This window comes from Perca fluviatilis, chromosome 14 (genome assembly GCF_010015445.1).
Source record: "Perca fluviatilis chromosome 14, GENO_Pfluv_1.0, whole genome shotgun sequence".
Taxonomy (NCBI): Eukaryota; Metazoa; Chordata; class Actinopteri; order Perciformes; family Percidae; genus Perca; species Perca fluviatilis.
In genome coordinates, this window is record NC_053125.1 from 4,460,422 (window position 1) to 4,474,871 (window position 14,450).

The 14,450-nt window shown below is 42.2% G+C and overlaps 1 protein-coding gene across 3 annotated transcripts in view; it reads left to right on the top strand.

The window, feature by feature from the left end:
- rtn3 (reticulon 3) overlaps window positions 1-14,450 on the top strand; it is a 31,879-nt gene that overhangs the window by 13,013 nt on the left and 4,416 nt on the right. For 2 of the 3 annotated variants that reach the window (XM_039821432.1, XM_039821433.1), the window contains 3 exons: window positions 8,308-8,515; window positions 11,324-11,462; window positions 14,276-14,345. In XM_039821432.1, coding sequence (XP_039677366.1) covers window positions 8,308-8,515; window positions 11,324-11,462; window positions 14,276-14,345 — 417 coding nt within the window. Of the gene's footprint in view, window positions 1-298; window positions 576-709; window positions 2,965-8,307; window positions 8,516-11,323; window positions 11,463-14,275; window positions 14,346-14,450 lie in introns of all 3 variants that reach the window. The other variant, XM_039821435.1, reaches the window with a different exon arrangement.

Below are 14,450 nucleotides of genomic sequence, written 5' to 3' on the forward strand. Positions count from 1 at the left end.
TTTCTTTTGCTGCTTCATCTGATCATTCAGAAAATTAAAGTTGCACTACTGAGTTTTACCTTATGGCAACTGTGTGGAGTAGTTAAGACCAGCATGCAAAAAGTGAAGATCCCATCCATTAGGCTTTATGAATATGCCTTATACAGTATTTCCATGATGCAATGCATGAATGCTTGGGCTGCAACATTAAGGCCTCGCTGAATAATAATAGAAGTGCATGGGAGTTTAGTGTATGTGATTTATATAACCTCCCCTCCTTTTTCCTCTTCGCTGTCGTTTTTCATGCACGCCAATGCAGACAAAAGAATGGGCTCTGACAAGCCCTGTGAAGGTGTTGCGACATCCCTTCGCTTTCCTTCTCAACCTGGCTCATTCACCCCTGGTAATTACGGGAGTGAAGCAGGGCCGCCAGATGGACAACCGGATTCACCGATAAAGACCTCTCCTGTTTCAGAGCGAATAAAGGCACTGGAAGCTCTTGCTGCCAAAAAGAAGGAACCTGATTTTAGAAGCGACGGAGGTTTCTCTCACTTCAGGGACCGCCACCATGAAAAATCTCCTGCTGAGACACCCAAATCTCCCGCTGAGACACCCAAATCTCCCGCTGAGACACCCAAATCTCCCGCTGAGACACCCAAATCTCCCGCTGAGACACCCAAATCTCCGCTGAAACACCAAAATCTCCAATTAAGACCCCGAAATCTCCCACTGAGAAAATTACGCCAACTGTCCAGAAAAGGGGAGGTTCTGCTGATCAGGAGTCACCGGAATCCCCCTTTGAAGTACTTGGAGATTTAAGACAAGCGAATGAATTTGAAGAAACAGAAGAGTGGATGAAGGCTCATTTACCTCCTGTGCCAGACTTTGATGCTGTACATTTAATCAAAGGCACCCTGACTTCAGACAATGTAAAATCAAAGGAGGAGAAGGACACTGGCGTAGTTATACCTGATGCTCCTGCTGCCTTTGCTGGTGTCCCTGATGCTTTCATGGATACTCCAGCTCAAGCTCCAAAACATAAGGATGAGTTGATTGATGCACCGAAGCAGACAAGTGTTGAGGAGGAGTCAGAGTTTGACCTTAGCTTTTTGCCAACAGCCTATATGTGGGATCAGCAGGAAAAATCAAGTGCCCAGGCTCCTTTAAATCTTGATATAATGCTTCCAGCTTCACCTGCACCTCCTGCAGGCTTTGACTCCCCATCTCCGCCTGCCTCTCCACCAGTTGGCACGGATGCTAAACATGTTTCGGAAGACAAGAAGACCATGTGGACTGAAGATCTGCAGCCCCCAGAGGCAAGCGAAGCTGACAGCTCAGGAGAGTCAGACGACACTGTAATTGAAGATAGTGTCCCTGTTCCTGCATCTATTCCTCCATCTTCTGATCCAGAAATTTCAAGTGATCCTACCCCTGCTTCTGCAGCTCCCAATCTTCCCACTGAGGAAAAGGAGACTCCTCCACCAAAGTCTGAGAGGAAACTAATGCAGGTTCCAACAATAAATGTTATTGAGACCGATGAGCCAAATTACAGTGATGAGGAGATGGAAATGGAGCTTGAAGTAGAGGAAGATGAGGATTATAAGGCTGTAAAAGACCTAGCCAGAGAGGCTCCAAAAACCCCAGAACCAGAGTCAGAGGACAGTAAAAATGAACCACCCATAACGCGCCCTTTAGAAACTGAATTCATGGAAGGCTACTCCCCTCCATCCTCACCGGTGGACTCTGATGCCGAATACTCTCCTAAACACAACCTACTCAAATCTCTACCTGAAACAGTACATCAGGAATCTGCATCAAAACCTGAGGCCCTACCCAATCAAGCACTGTCTGAAAAATCGAAGAACACTTCCAATAAAGTAAATGATGAACCCTCCCCTTTCATAGTAACGAATGAAGAAGTGGATTTCCAAGACAATGATGACGAGTGGTCCGATGAAGCACAACATGTCCTGGTCCAACCTTGCAAAACTGATCTTGCGTTAATGGAAACAACTCATTACACACAATCCAACATGGATGAAAAGAGCAACACAGCTGCAAAAGAGGCTTATATGGAGACGGCTTCCCTTTCTAAAACCAGCTTCATGCAAGATGATATATATGACAGACAATCATTTGATTATGATTACGATGCATCCGCTCCCTTGGATGACATGGACGACAAAGGGTTAAACAACGCTAAGGAGCGGTTTCTTTCTGATCCTTCTCAAATCCTCGTTGAACCACTGAATGCAAGCAGTCAAAATCTGGATGATTTAACTTCAGCGAATGATGACGAAGCCTTCACCAAGCCAGTTGGTCAGCCAACTATAGGAGAATATCCCCAAGACCCATATTCCTCTTTCCAAACTGAGACACTTAGCAGCACCATTGAGCAAGATTTAAGTAAGAAAATGACCACTGACATGGTTACAGATAACCTGTCAAATGGCAACTCCCTCCCGGCACAGAAATTTGACTCAAAGATCCAGCAGGACACAACAAGCGACCCTGACAGCTCACTTTCTGAGTCTACAGATAGCTTTGTGGAGTTCATGCGAGAGTGCCTGAAATCAAGGCAGGATGAAGAACCTTATGACACACACCAAGCTGTTCCTTCCAAGAACAAAGTCTGCAAAACTGGTTTGCCTCCTTCCCAGTCCCCTCCAACCATGGTGATGGATCTTGAACAAGAACGGCTTACTATCAATGCTCTCAAAGAGCTGGGCAGCAGTCAAGAAGAGGAGGAGGAGGATGAGGAGGCGTATCTCCAGTCAAAGGTTCTTGACCAGGGCAAAACTAACCCCAATGCTACATCTAAACAGCAGTCTTCCTTTACCTCAGTTCCTAATCCTCCATGTTCCCAAAGCAACCGTGTGTTTGACAGCACGTATTCCAAAGAGGTAGAAGCCATCGACGAATGGGTGGCTGAAGCCTATCATCTTGCTGAGCATGTCTTGACAGCAATAATAACCCACTTATCAGGTAACCCCTTTTCCTTATGGGCAGTAGGCCTACTGACCTCATGCAGTCCCCTCAACAGGACCCCTTTTCTCACTTGCACCTTGTTTCTGCCTGCTCCCTTTTTTTTTTCTTTTTTTCTAAAGTGTCTGTTTTAGATATTGTATTCATGTAGGAACAGGCTTTATGGCAAGAAAAAAAAACCAATTTGGTGATTCCAAAAAAGACCTCTTTCCAGCTAGTAGTTGTCACTTATTGTCACCGGTCAGCAAGGAGTTATACATGGAGCGCATAAATACCTTAGCATTCTACACTTTCATACAATTGTCTTTTTTTTTTTCTTTTTTTTTTTTTTTTTTACAGTTTTAACAGTTTAGCTCTGAAGAATTCTACTAGTTTGTATGTGCACATTCTTTCGTCATATGGCGTGCACTAACACGACCCATAGTCACTGGTACCATTTATTACAGCATGATGGCACATGTGCAGACTAAATGCCAAAAAGGAGTCAGGTAATTGGAGCAGGTGTTCTCGTGTCAGAATGTCTAAATGCCTGATACAAAAAAGAATACAGACATAGCTCCCTGGGAGAGACACATCTCCCAGTGTCCAGGAAAACCACCTTTGGGCTTACATGTAATGCTAAATGGCATTCTAAAGTTATGATAAACTTTATATTTTGGATATCATATTGCCCACCCCCGATCACATGTCTGAAGAGGCTGTGTCAAGTAGTTGGTTACATAATGCATCTATAGAACTACGATACAGAAAAATGTCTTGAATGTGCTACAGGCTTATTTGACAGTATGCTAAAGCTGTAGAGAATGCAGTTGTCACAGAGATTATTGTAGCCAAACGACTGTGTAGTGTGCAAAATGGACACAAAGGCAGCATATGGTCTAGTGATCCTCACTACATTTGCGCGTTTGACCCTCTCCTGCCCTCTGTCCTTTACAGCTCGGCAGTGGTCCATTGACAGAGAGTGGGTGGGGGTTTAAATATGGCCCCCAAGTGTTGGCTTGCAAGAACCTTGGAAGTCATGGGGTACAGTCAATCCCCAGTGTCGGGTTTCTGTCTTAATGCAACTTTCCACAGAACACTTGGTAAAGACCATGACATGATGACAAGGCATGGCACAAAAAAAAAAAAAAGTAATGCCAAAGAAATTGCATAGCTCCCAAATGATTTTGTTGTTGTAATACATACTCAGGTTTCAGGCAAGATGCCATCTTGGGAAATGGTGCTGTCTGGTCTTTTAGTCCTCACTTGTCCTATCCTCCTCTCTTCATCCAAGTCCAGCTGCCCTTTTTCCTCTAAAAACAATGTCTAGCCCATGTGAGCACGAGCTGCTATAAACCAGCCTGTTTCCATGCATCACAGCTTACTGTGATGTGTGTTATTTCTCCATTAAAAGTTGACCAAAGCAAGGACCATACTGATGGGTATTTATTACATTGACATTAGCCAGTTCTGCAGTACCCTCCCCTTCTCTGCAAAGATGATCTCCATTCCACACACATGCACAGAGGCTGGTATGCAGACAGTAATCCTAACACATTCAGTGGTACGTCTACATGTGTTGAATATTTTAACCTAGAGTTGGCACACCAGAGAATAGAGTGCTGGTGCTCTAGCAACCAAAAACTAAGTGAAAGTGTGCGGAAAGGGCCTACAAGTTTGGCTTCATTTTAAAGCTGTTGTGTTCATTGCTCTGTGAAGCTTGTTAGCAGTGCACATATTTGTAATTGTTTCCTTATTGTGACATTAATGACTTGGTGTTGAAGAAGAAGCACTGTTTTGTGTCGTGTTCTGTATAGGAGCCTGTGTTGTTGAAGCCTCCCCCTCCAGCTATGAGCTTGAGCTATTTTAGTGCTTCTCTGCAGTGCTGCTCCACAACTCGTGTTATTAGGCAAGTTTGTTTCAGTTGGTGTGCCTGTAGTCAGGTTGGATACACGTTTTTGGTCAAATAACCCCCTTATCAGAAATTCAATTGCAGCTATCTGCCAGTGAAATTCACACAGTGGTAGCATAAAGTGATTCTCTAAATTTCTTTGCGGGCTCGTTTTAATACCAGACTTGTTGTCGGGGCCTCAAAGATTAGTTTAAATCAAGCATTCCATTAGTGGTCAGATTTGTGTTAATTCTCTGTGTGAAGATTTGTAAAGTGAAGGAAAGGCACATGTGAATACTTGAATCAAACTGACTCTGTATCAGTGTTTGGTATTTGATTCCCCACCAAGGTTTCTGAAATGGACCTGTACGGTCTTGTTTGTTAGGGTTATTAGCTTTGTTTTTAGTCAGAAGAAATAACTTCAATTAGGATATTAATGGGGTCACCTGAAAAATAGACCAATGTTTAAACAGGCCAAATGGCTTGTTACTTAAAATAATCCTATTGCCACATCCACTTCATTGGAAGAGTTAGTAATTACACTACTCATAATGTATCATGGCTACCCATCATTGTTTTGGTTTTCCAGCCAAACGACTTTGCTCTCATCAACCTGTTTTCAGTAAAAAATCTCTGATGACCCCACTATACACTACATGCCCAAACCGAACAGCAGGCAGTCAGTTAGCAACTAACTACTGGAGCATTTAGCATAGTTGCTACTGGAGCATTTACCAGCTAATGTGACAGATATGTTTCTCAGGAGGTGATGGCAAACCAAAGCTAAAAGGAGAGTGAATTGTTATCCCTGCTGTTATCAGCATTATTTTATTGAACAGTTACTGACAAAATATAGCTCATGACTCATCACAGATGGAATTGGGTAGGGTTATGTACAGTATTATTGTGCCCAGTTGTGTGTCTGCTTATGTGCCCGCTCTGAGACAAAATAGCACATGGCTTAGATTCAGATGACATGGACACTGCATGCCTATGGATTTATTCACTGCATCAGTGGTGACAACAATTCTCTGCTCTTACATGGAGTTTAACATTTGCTTTCCATTGTGTGGATTTAAATCATGCTAGAGACCTTAAACATCCTTTACTGAAGCAGATGGATTGCAGAACGTATGATGTAATTTAGTTCAAAGCTGGTAAAGTGTGCCAGTGGTCTCAAGTGGTGCAGTGTGCTTACCTGCATGAGCAAAGCCTATGCTTCTGATGCAGTTCTTTACCTATGAAAAGAAGTCCTGGAATGTGTTAGCAAACACCTTTTATACTTTATATTTGAATTGTCACTTAAAATCGCAGTAGAAAGGTGCATAACATTGTTTCTTGGTCCAGCGTGTGCGTGTGTGTGTGTATGTATATGTGTGTGTGTGTGTGTGTGTGTGTGTGTGTGTGTGTGTGTGTGTGTGTGTGTGTGTGTGTGTGTGTGTGTGTGTGTGTGTGTGTGTGGCTTTAAGAGCAGCATGCAGCACAGTGAAAGCAGGACACTGCACCTCAGCAGCCACTGGGACTTCAGCAGAGTAGAATCGGGGCGAGAGACGATGGAGAGAGATAATGAGCAAGGGCTGTCGAGCTCTGGCTGCCTCCCTGTGTGTACTGCCAGCAAAGCATGCTGGGAGGACACGCACTACCCTGCAGTGCAGGTTGAGGGAACCCCGCTTATTGCTGCTGTCAGATAGAAACGGCACATCTCCAAGGAAGTTTTTAGAAACTTTATTTCTGGCTTGATCATCGTGCAATTGAATGTTTCAAATCTGTTTTGACAAGGCATTTTTTTTTATCTACTTGTCCCCAAATGTTGTCACCCCACTCACATGCTAGATGAAAACTTGGTCAGCAGCACAAATTTGCATGCATCAAGCAGCCGATTCATTTAAATTTTATTGGAGTTTTAATGTCCCAGATCAGGTCTTGGTTAGAATTTACAGCGGTACAGTGTGCTAACCTCGACAGTCAAGCTGCATTCTTACATTAACTCATGGCTATCTATACTAGCTAGGCTACTTACATGCTTGCTAAGAAGTTCTTTGAAGAGTTTGGTCTCCAAGCTTGTTGTGTTAAGAACAAAGATAGGCTAACTTGAATGCATTAGTTTTGGAGGAGGGGCTATTCACAGACGGATCTGTTGTCAATGTAGAGAAAGAAAAGCAATGCACTGCATGAAGCTCCACAATGAATATTAAGATTATACCCATTTTTGATATTGAAAAAATAATATTGAAGAAATAAAATGTATGGGAAACACTGCATACTGTACATCTCTGACACCGTACTCACCTAAACTTGAACATGCTTTAAAATAAGCATGAACATAATATCATCTATAGGAATTAAAATTCCCTCTTGATTCCACACCTAAGTTTAAGCCACAGTTGGGCTGGTGATGGCATAATATGTGATATAAGTTCTCTTAAACAACACAGGTCTTTTGGATTTTGTATTGCAAAAAAAATAAAAATTATGCTTTATACATTTCTGACTGTATGGTAGTCGGTGTCCTATGAAGAGGCAAATGGATGCAGCTGTGTTTGGGGGGTGTGGTGGGGGGGTGTGGGGGGGGGGGGGGGTGTGTGTGTGTGTGTGTGTGTGTGTGTGTGTGTGTGTGTGTGTGTGTGTGTGTGTGTGTGTGTGTGTGTGTGTGTGTGTGTGTGTGTGTGTGTGTTCTACATAACGTGTGTTCCCATTAAATTAGCTGGATCACTGAAGCCTGAACCGTCCCTGAGGCATCAGCCCACGTGGCTTTTCCCCCCACTTACAAAAGGCTTTTTTAAATGCACCCTTTTCCCAATGCAGAGGGAAGGCGTGGCGGTCTGAGTGCCAACCCATTCCAGCATTACATAACCGCCTTGTATAGAGGCTGTCACTTTTGCATGCACAACTTCTCACAGGACATGCATACGAACACAAAGCGGGCATCTAAGACAATGTGCCATCCTCTGTTATGTTTTATTGGACCACAGTTGCCATGTAGGAGTTTTCTCCAAGCCTGGCTGATCTGGCCAATACTAGTATTTTCTCAATAATGCAGCCAGCTGCAAATCTATTGTACTGCTGTTCAATGTCTTAATACACTGTAAATTCTCACCTAGTTTCAAGGGCCTTTATTTACCTCCGCTGCAGCCAGGCTTCTATTTTGAACAGGTTTCTGAAAGAGAACTTCCTTTTTAAACTAACTCAATATAATTTAGACTCCATTGAGCACCTTTAAAATATTTTAGGCTAGTATAATAGTTTTGGTAAATTCCACCGAACAGAGCTATAAATTCATGGACATACTGTTATACCTTTTTATTTTTTAAATGAAAACCAATAAAAAGTCATTACAGGTTTCTGGACTATTCATACGTAGCTGGGTTTAAGGACAAACCATCATATTCCAAATTGATATGATATTGTATTGTAGGCCAGTTCTGAAAAACCAATATTAGTCTAACCCCCTCCCCCTAACCACCTCTCTGCAGTTAAGGATCTGATCCATTGGCGAGACCCCAAGAAGTCGGGCTTGGTGTTTGGGCTGTCCATGCTGCTGCTGCTGTCGCTGGCAGCCTTCAGTGTCATCAGCGTGGCCTCCTACCTGCTGCTGGCCCTGCTCTGTGTCACCATCACCTTCCGCATCTACAAGTCTGTCGTCCAGGCAGTGCAGAAGTCCGGCGAGGGACACCCCTTCAAGTAAGACCAAAATCCTCTACTTAACTTTACATGTCCTCACTTGTTATGTGGAAGAATTGATTGACCTGGGTTTGATCAGGCCAAAAAATGCTTCTAGTTTGATGCTCAAATTAGCAAAGTATTGAGTGTTTCTGTCTGGACCTTTCATATTGTCTGTGTGAAAAGAGCCCCAGAATCACAGCATGGGTGACCAAATTAATTTATAAACTAAACTTCGTCATGTACTTGTAGATGTTTGTCTATATTTGGAGCGCTTCTTGTTTTTTGCATTAGGAAAAAATTGTTAGTCTTGTAGTGTTGATAATGGCATCACCAAAGTGACAAAATTAAGGAAACAAGCATTGATTTCTTTTGAAACACTTCCTTCTGAATGTGAAGACATGAGACTTGTGTGCAGGCCGATGGCAGCTGAGGTAACAGTATTACTTAAAGTTCTAGCTAGGTTGCTAAATGCTACCGTATGCATTCAGACACTTTCAACATGCAGAACAAAACATTCACCCACAAAAAGATTTAATATCCCACCCGTCTGTATGGAATAATAATGTAAGGAGTGAAAATCGTTGCAAGGCCACATGTTTTCAACCACTGTCTCATCTAAACCATTATACTACACGCAGCTCTAAAGACATGAATGGCATCGCCTGACATAACCTCTGCCTCTTCACATTATATTTATAGAACAACTTTTATTGAGTCCAGGCTCCATAGAATTATGCAGCTCCTCTTCAGAGTCACAACACTTAATCCTCCTCATAGCTCAATTTAGCCTTTAAACCAAATAATTAAAAATAGGACACCATGAAAATTGATTTGGTAGTAAAATAGCGCAGTTCTACCATTGAGCAGCTGGAATATAGCCATTTATCATTGTGAAGTAATAAGATGTGACTTTTTTTCTTGCTTTACTAACTGGAGAGTTCACATTATCCAGTTAGGGCTGCAACAAGTAATTATTTTCATTATGAATTCATCGGTTTGTTTTTTCCGTTTTAATAATTTAGTTCATAGAATAATAACAAATGCTCATCTTAAAACCCATAGTCCAAGGTGACGTCCTGAAATTGCTTTCTCAACACAAAGATAATAATTTTACAATAATCTCACATTTGAGAAGCCGAATCCGGCAAATCGTTTCAGCACCCTCGGCAGTATAATGGAATATATTTACTGTAGGTTCTATACTGTACTATAGATCATGGTAGTCCCAAATAAATGCTGTACCCAACACAAACAAATACTAAAAGAAATGTGGTAGGGTTGAATTACCTGGACTTAAATGGCTCTTGTGGTAAATTTAGTGCAGTATAGGTTTCCACAGCACTAATTCCATCAGCACAACAGCAGAACTGCACATCTGCTGCTCTGAGTTTCTCTCTTTTTATTATGCTGTTTTATTTTTATTTTTTTAAGATTATTGTTTGGGCATTTTCAGCCTTTATTTTGATAGGACAGCCGAAGACATGAAAGGAGGGGGGGGGGGAGAACGACATGCAGCAAAGGGCCGCAGGTCGGAGTTGAACCTGGGCCCGCTGCGTTGAGGAGTAAACCTCTGTACATGGACGCCCGCTCTACCAACTGAGTTATCCGGGCGTCCCAGAATGCTGTTTTTATCCAGTATTTAATTACGCTCACTTCCACTTTGTTGCTTTTCAATCACTGTTAAACTACTATCGGTGAAACCCAACACTGCCTGCATCCATTTTAAGTTGAAAGCCTACCAGAAACTAGATGGATTGTGCCCTTTTTTGTTTTGAGTTCATGTTTTTGAGTTTTTAGTATGAATCATCTGCGCAGAAAGTGTTGAGTTTCATTGACGGTAACTTAGCAGCATGTCAGCGACTGAGAAGAGTGGAAAAGCAGAAGGTATTAACAGTACCAACAGCAAAATGGGAGCAGATCAGAAAACAAGGGGGCCTTTTACTAAATATAAATTTTTTTATAAGCTATACAAAAAGAGGTATTCTAAAAGGTGTGTCTCTAATATAAGCATATTTCAAATGAAGGCCCTTCCCTCTGGAGTTGAGGAAAACACATTTGAGAATTTCATGGTAGTTCTATCCAAAACTGGAAAGGCAGGAAATGGGTTAAATTCTCTTGAAACATCTCTTCAGCCATGTCAGTTTCAAAACGTCACGCCTGACTTCCGAAGAGTACGGACTGGAGTTTTTAAAGTTAGAAATTTCTAGACTGGTGCAAGTAATCATTGAGCCATTGGTCTTGATCAACAACCCTCTAAATCGGGCCTTCAATGTTTTTTTAAACCAAGGACCCCTTAATTGAAAGAGAGACGGAGCAGGGACCCCCTACTACATATATTGTATAAAATGAAGTTGCATATTAAACTGGGCCTACAATAACGTGTAGGGTGGCCTAAAGCCTTTATACATACCTTTTTTGCATAGAATACTAAACTATTAAAATAGCTTAGGAATTGTTGGCATGATTTTATAAATCATGTTTTAAATATTAAACATACATGTGGCACAGTGAATCCTCAGGATGAACTGTGTCTGTGGATGGCTATCTTAGTGACTACCTTACCTATAGGCCAGTATGATGAAAATCTTAACAATAATTTGGATCACGGATCCCCTGTTGAAGATCCATGCTCTGTTGTGCTACGTGGTATGACAACTCCTGTTTTCTTATTTTTAAGCCACTAATTAAAAAAAGATCGCTTCCTATTCATTTCCTCCTCAAAGCTTTTCACCACAGGATGGTTATGTATGTTTTCCTGCAGCACTTTCAGCCTGGACATTTAGCCTCATTTTGTGCTCACCTACCCCTCCTCCTCCCTCTCTGCAGAACACTGATAGATAAGGATGTCAGCGTACCCCCAGAGACTTTCCGCAAGCACGTGGACGCCAGTCTGACCTACATCAACCGAGCCCTGAAGCAGATGAGCCGCCTCTTCCTGGTCGAGGACCTCGTGGACTCACTTAAGGTGAGCAGCTCCGCCCTTCAGTCATTGTCCACTGTCATTCTGAGTTTTGACCATTAAACATCCTTATGATGGGAATCTATTCCCACTCTGTCCCATAAAAAGACTCCTCTCCAGGGTGCAGCCTTTTTATAACTCTGATTGGTACTGTAGTAACTCATCACTAGGGGGAAATCAGTCAAATTATAGTCAGAATCTGATCCGTATCGTTAAAATAAACCCCAGTAGTCATGATTATATTGTTGGATGCTAATTATTTAGAGAATATAACCCAAATAGGTGGCTTGGAACTAGGGCTGGGTATTGGCACTGGTTATCAACCGAAATAACAGTGTGTCATCACATCACAAAGGACAGTGGTGGAAGAAGTATTCTGATTTATTTCTCTAATCTTAGTCGGAAATAGTGGTTAAGTCTAAAATGAAATTCAGAGGGGAAATCTCATTGACAAAATTGTATAAAATTATTACATATTTTTATGTGAAATCTTAATCTGAAAACTAATTATAGCTGTTGAAAGAAATTTAGTACAGTAAGGTTAGGTTTACTTATAAAGGTTAAAGCCTGTCCTTTAGAGAGCCTTCATATGTGCTCAACAGGTTTATTCTGAATGATTCAACCTCCGTTCAGGTTAACGCTGGGTTTCCACAGGCAGCTGAAATAACAGCAGAGCGGAGCGATTCATTCCCTATGAGAACAGCGGTACGAGCGAAATACGCCAACGGCGGCGAAAGTCCCAGGATGTTCACCGCTCTCCCAAAGTTGACTCTGAGTCAACTTTTGCAGAGCGATAGCCAATGAGAGGGGAGACTCGCGAACGTTCCTCCAATGTATTCTACCTTATACATACACACACATGCTATACGTGCAAACTAAAAGATTGTGATTTTCGTATAGCCTACTTTATGATACATCTCTGTATGACTACAGGGATGCTAACAGCTAGCTTGGCAAAAGACTATCCAGGCAGTTGGTACTCCTGGTGAGTTTTTATATACATTTGTTTCAGTAGTAGTAGCATTGTAGTAACATTAGCATTGTCGCAATGACAACTAGCTTGTTGCTAGTAATATAACGTTATTTGAACTAAACTCAACTTTTTAAGCAGCAAACTGTGACTGGAGTAGAAAACCGTTGTGTTAGGCCAGATATAAACTGATAGAAAACGTATATCACAGCAACAACTCATTGTTTGCAGAAGGTGTACACCGTCGGCATCATATTGTGGTGACACAACTTATTCTTCTTATTCATATTCTTTATTTTATAAAGGACAACACACATTAATCAACATTTCTGTAAATGTGCCAGTGTTGGCCCCCCCCCTTTTATTTTATTGTTGCTGGGGGCCCCGGGGGGGGCCCCCCCCCCAGGAACAGCAAGACATTAGTACAGGTTAAACTATACAGACAGAAGTCAACAAGACACCATACAGACAGCTAGAGCAACAACTAAGCTTTCTCAGTAAGCCATGCAGAGCTACAGGAAGCAGCAAGACATTAGCACAGTTACACATCAACAGTATCCCCATTCAGTATAAGGAGCCATGCAAGCATCAAAACACAGCTAAGCAACACAGACCCGAGCCATCTTCTTGCACCGTTCAACCATGCAAAGCAGTAAAAAAAAAAAAAAAAAAACTCTGCTTGAAATCTGCTGCTCATGACCGAGACAGCGGAGTTGCAGTTGAAAAACGCTGCCTGTGGAAACCCAGCGTACAGGTGACGGAGCTGTGCCCTTCCTAAAGGGTGCAACAAAACTAACCGGTCAAACAGGGAGCTGATAGTCCAGCTCAGTCAGTCCACACCCACACAGTCCTGAGCAGAGGTCTGGTGAAACATGAAACACCTGTATGGGTTGGACATGGGCGGTTTGAAAGCTGCTTTTGTTTCACTAATCTAAACTCTTGTAGTGCTACATCAACCATTGGATAAGGTTTTATCCCAGCAACCACAGGGCAGAGCGCTGCAGAGAGCTGGGGGTAGGAGCAGGTGTCAGTTCTGTGCAGAGCAAAACAAAAACGCCCAAAACACCACCAACAGTATGACAATACCCTCCGAAACCCAATATTCACTCTCAGTGGTTTCTGGGACATGTGGGGAATAATTTCAAAATTCTAATCTTTCAAAGTGCAAAACGGGCCAAAATACACAGAGCCACGCCTCTGAAGACGCACCTTCAAGCAGGTAGCCCTGTTGTCATGGAAACGCAAACCCCTGCCATGCTGGGCTGACACGCCAGACCGAGCCGCACCAGCAAATGTATTTGGGAAAACCCCAAATTAAAATAGTTTTAGTATTAGTAAATTAGTAAATGGTATACCTAATTTCCAGAAGGACTTCCATCAGTCATGTTGTTGCGTCAATCGACATTCTGCTATCGGCTTGTTTTTTAAAGCGCCCCAAAGGACACAAACCCTCCCCCTTTTTGCAATAGGTTTTTAATTTGAAATATATGCAGGCTCTGCAAGTAAGTGGAAATAATTAGGCTAATGAATAACAGAAAAAAATTTCTCAGCAGGGTGGTGAGTATGGCGTGACTGTTAATAATGCTGTGGAGATGGACATAAACGTAAACTGAATTTTCCATGTCAGCCATTGTAGTAGAATGAATTCCGCCCACCATCAATATTTTTTTCTAGCCTTTATTAGTTTTCTGTTGGTTACTATTAAGATATGATTTTGAGAATTTACCAAATACAGTTAAACTCCGATGAACGGGGGTGTGATGAAGTGCATGAAGTGTTGGATTGTGTCCTGGAAAAGGCTTCACCCCTCTGACTTGCCCTGTGGGCTTATTTGTTGTTCACTCTCCAGCTGGCTGTGGTCATGTGGCTGTTCACCTACGTAGGAGCTGTCTTCAATGGCATCACCATTCTCATCCTGGGTAAGCACCGTGGGAACCAAGAGCCATGCCTCATTCACAACCATCATATTTCAGAAAAAAGTTGCTGTTTCTACTCATTGAAATGCTCACATTCAAAATCATTTC